Below are 1,220 nucleotides of genomic sequence, written 5' to 3'. Positions count from 1 at the left end.
AAAATAGTATATACAAGGGAAAGTAGTGGGTTACCTTCTATGGGGAATGAGTAGAGGGAGATGCTCCCTCCTCGTCGTCCTCAGGTGGTAACTCTTCAGGGTGCTCATCAGTAGGAGTGCTCATCTCTTCAATATAGAAGGCTTGCCCGAACACAGTTGGTTTCTTCATTTTCCCCTTGATGTCAAAGTGGAGAACATGCCTTTTACCCAAATGGAGATCAATCGTGCCCTCTTTCACATTAACAATTGCTCCTGTTGTAGCTAGGAATGGTCTTCCAAGAATCAATGGGTCTTGAGCCTCCTCACCCATCTCAAGCACCACAAAATCTGTAGGTATCTCATACCGTCCAATCTTCACAGGGAGGTCCTCTAAGATGCCCACAGGGTACTTCACTGAACGATCAGCTAACACCAGAGAGAGTCTACACTTCTTGTACTGAGCGAATCCAAGCTTCTTTGCAACAGACAAAGGCATCACGCTGACACTAGCTCCCAAATCGCAGAGACATTTCTCAAATACCATAGGTCCAAGAGCACAAGGTAGTGTGAAGCATCCTGGATCCTCTAACTTCTCTGGAACATCAAGCCTTTGGATGATGGCACTGCACTCATGGGTAAGAATCATCATGCTTTCCATTTCCTTCTTCTTTGCAGCTACAACATCTTTCAGGAACTTGTTGTATTGAGGAATCAACATGAAAGCATCGATGATGGGCATTGCAACCTGAGCTTCACTCATTTGCTTGTCAAACAAAGCCTTGTACTTCTCTAGCAGCTGCCTCTTGAATCTACCAGGGAATGGTAGTTTGGGTTCATAGGGAGGAGGAACAAAAGAATTTTCACTTGCTGGAGCAAGAACTTCACCATCTTTCACTGTTTCCTTCTTTTCTCCAACCTTTCCTTTACCTTTGGCTTCCACAATCTTCTCCAAGATTTCATCATTGATTTTCTCATCAACAATCACCACTTCATCATCTAAGTTGATGGCCACCTCCTCACCTAGTTTCTCAGCATCCCTGGTGAGGGTTGTAGGAGGTAACTGCTTACCACTCCTAAGGGTGATAGCTTTGGCCTCCTTGGGGTTTTGGTCAGATTTTCCAGGTAGAGATCCTTGCTGGCGAGTCTGGTGAGTTTTCTTGGAAGCAAACTCATTCTCTAAATTCTTGACTGTAAAAGCAAGATGTGAGAACTTGTTGTTGAGCTCATTGTAGCTCCCATCA

The 1,220-nt window shown here is 44.7% G+C and overlaps 1 protein-coding gene across 1 annotated transcript in view; it reads right to left on the bottom strand.

Annotated features, from left to right (window-relative positions):
- Positions 1–37: 37 nt before the first annotated feature.
- Positions 38–1,220, bottom strand: part of LOC106330356 — a 1,742-nt gene continuing 559 nt past the window's right edge. Inside the window, exons 2-4 of the mRNA XM_013768834.1 lie at positions 965–1,167; positions 570–775; positions 38–485 (exon numbers count right to left, since the gene is read on the bottom strand). Of these exons, the coding sequence (XP_013624288.1) occupies positions 38–485; positions 570–775; positions 965–1,167 (857 nt within the window). The remainder of the gene's footprint in view (positions 486–569; positions 776–964; positions 1,168–1,220) is intronic.

The sequence above is a fragment of the Brassica oleracea genome, chromosome C3 (assembly GCF_000695525.1).
Source record: "Brassica oleracea var. oleracea cultivar TO1000 chromosome C3, BOL, whole genome shotgun sequence".
Lineage (NCBI taxonomy): Eukaryota > Viridiplantae > Streptophyta > Magnoliopsida > Brassicales > Brassicaceae > Brassica > Brassica oleracea.
This window is presented reverse-complemented; position numbering and strand designations above follow the sequence as displayed.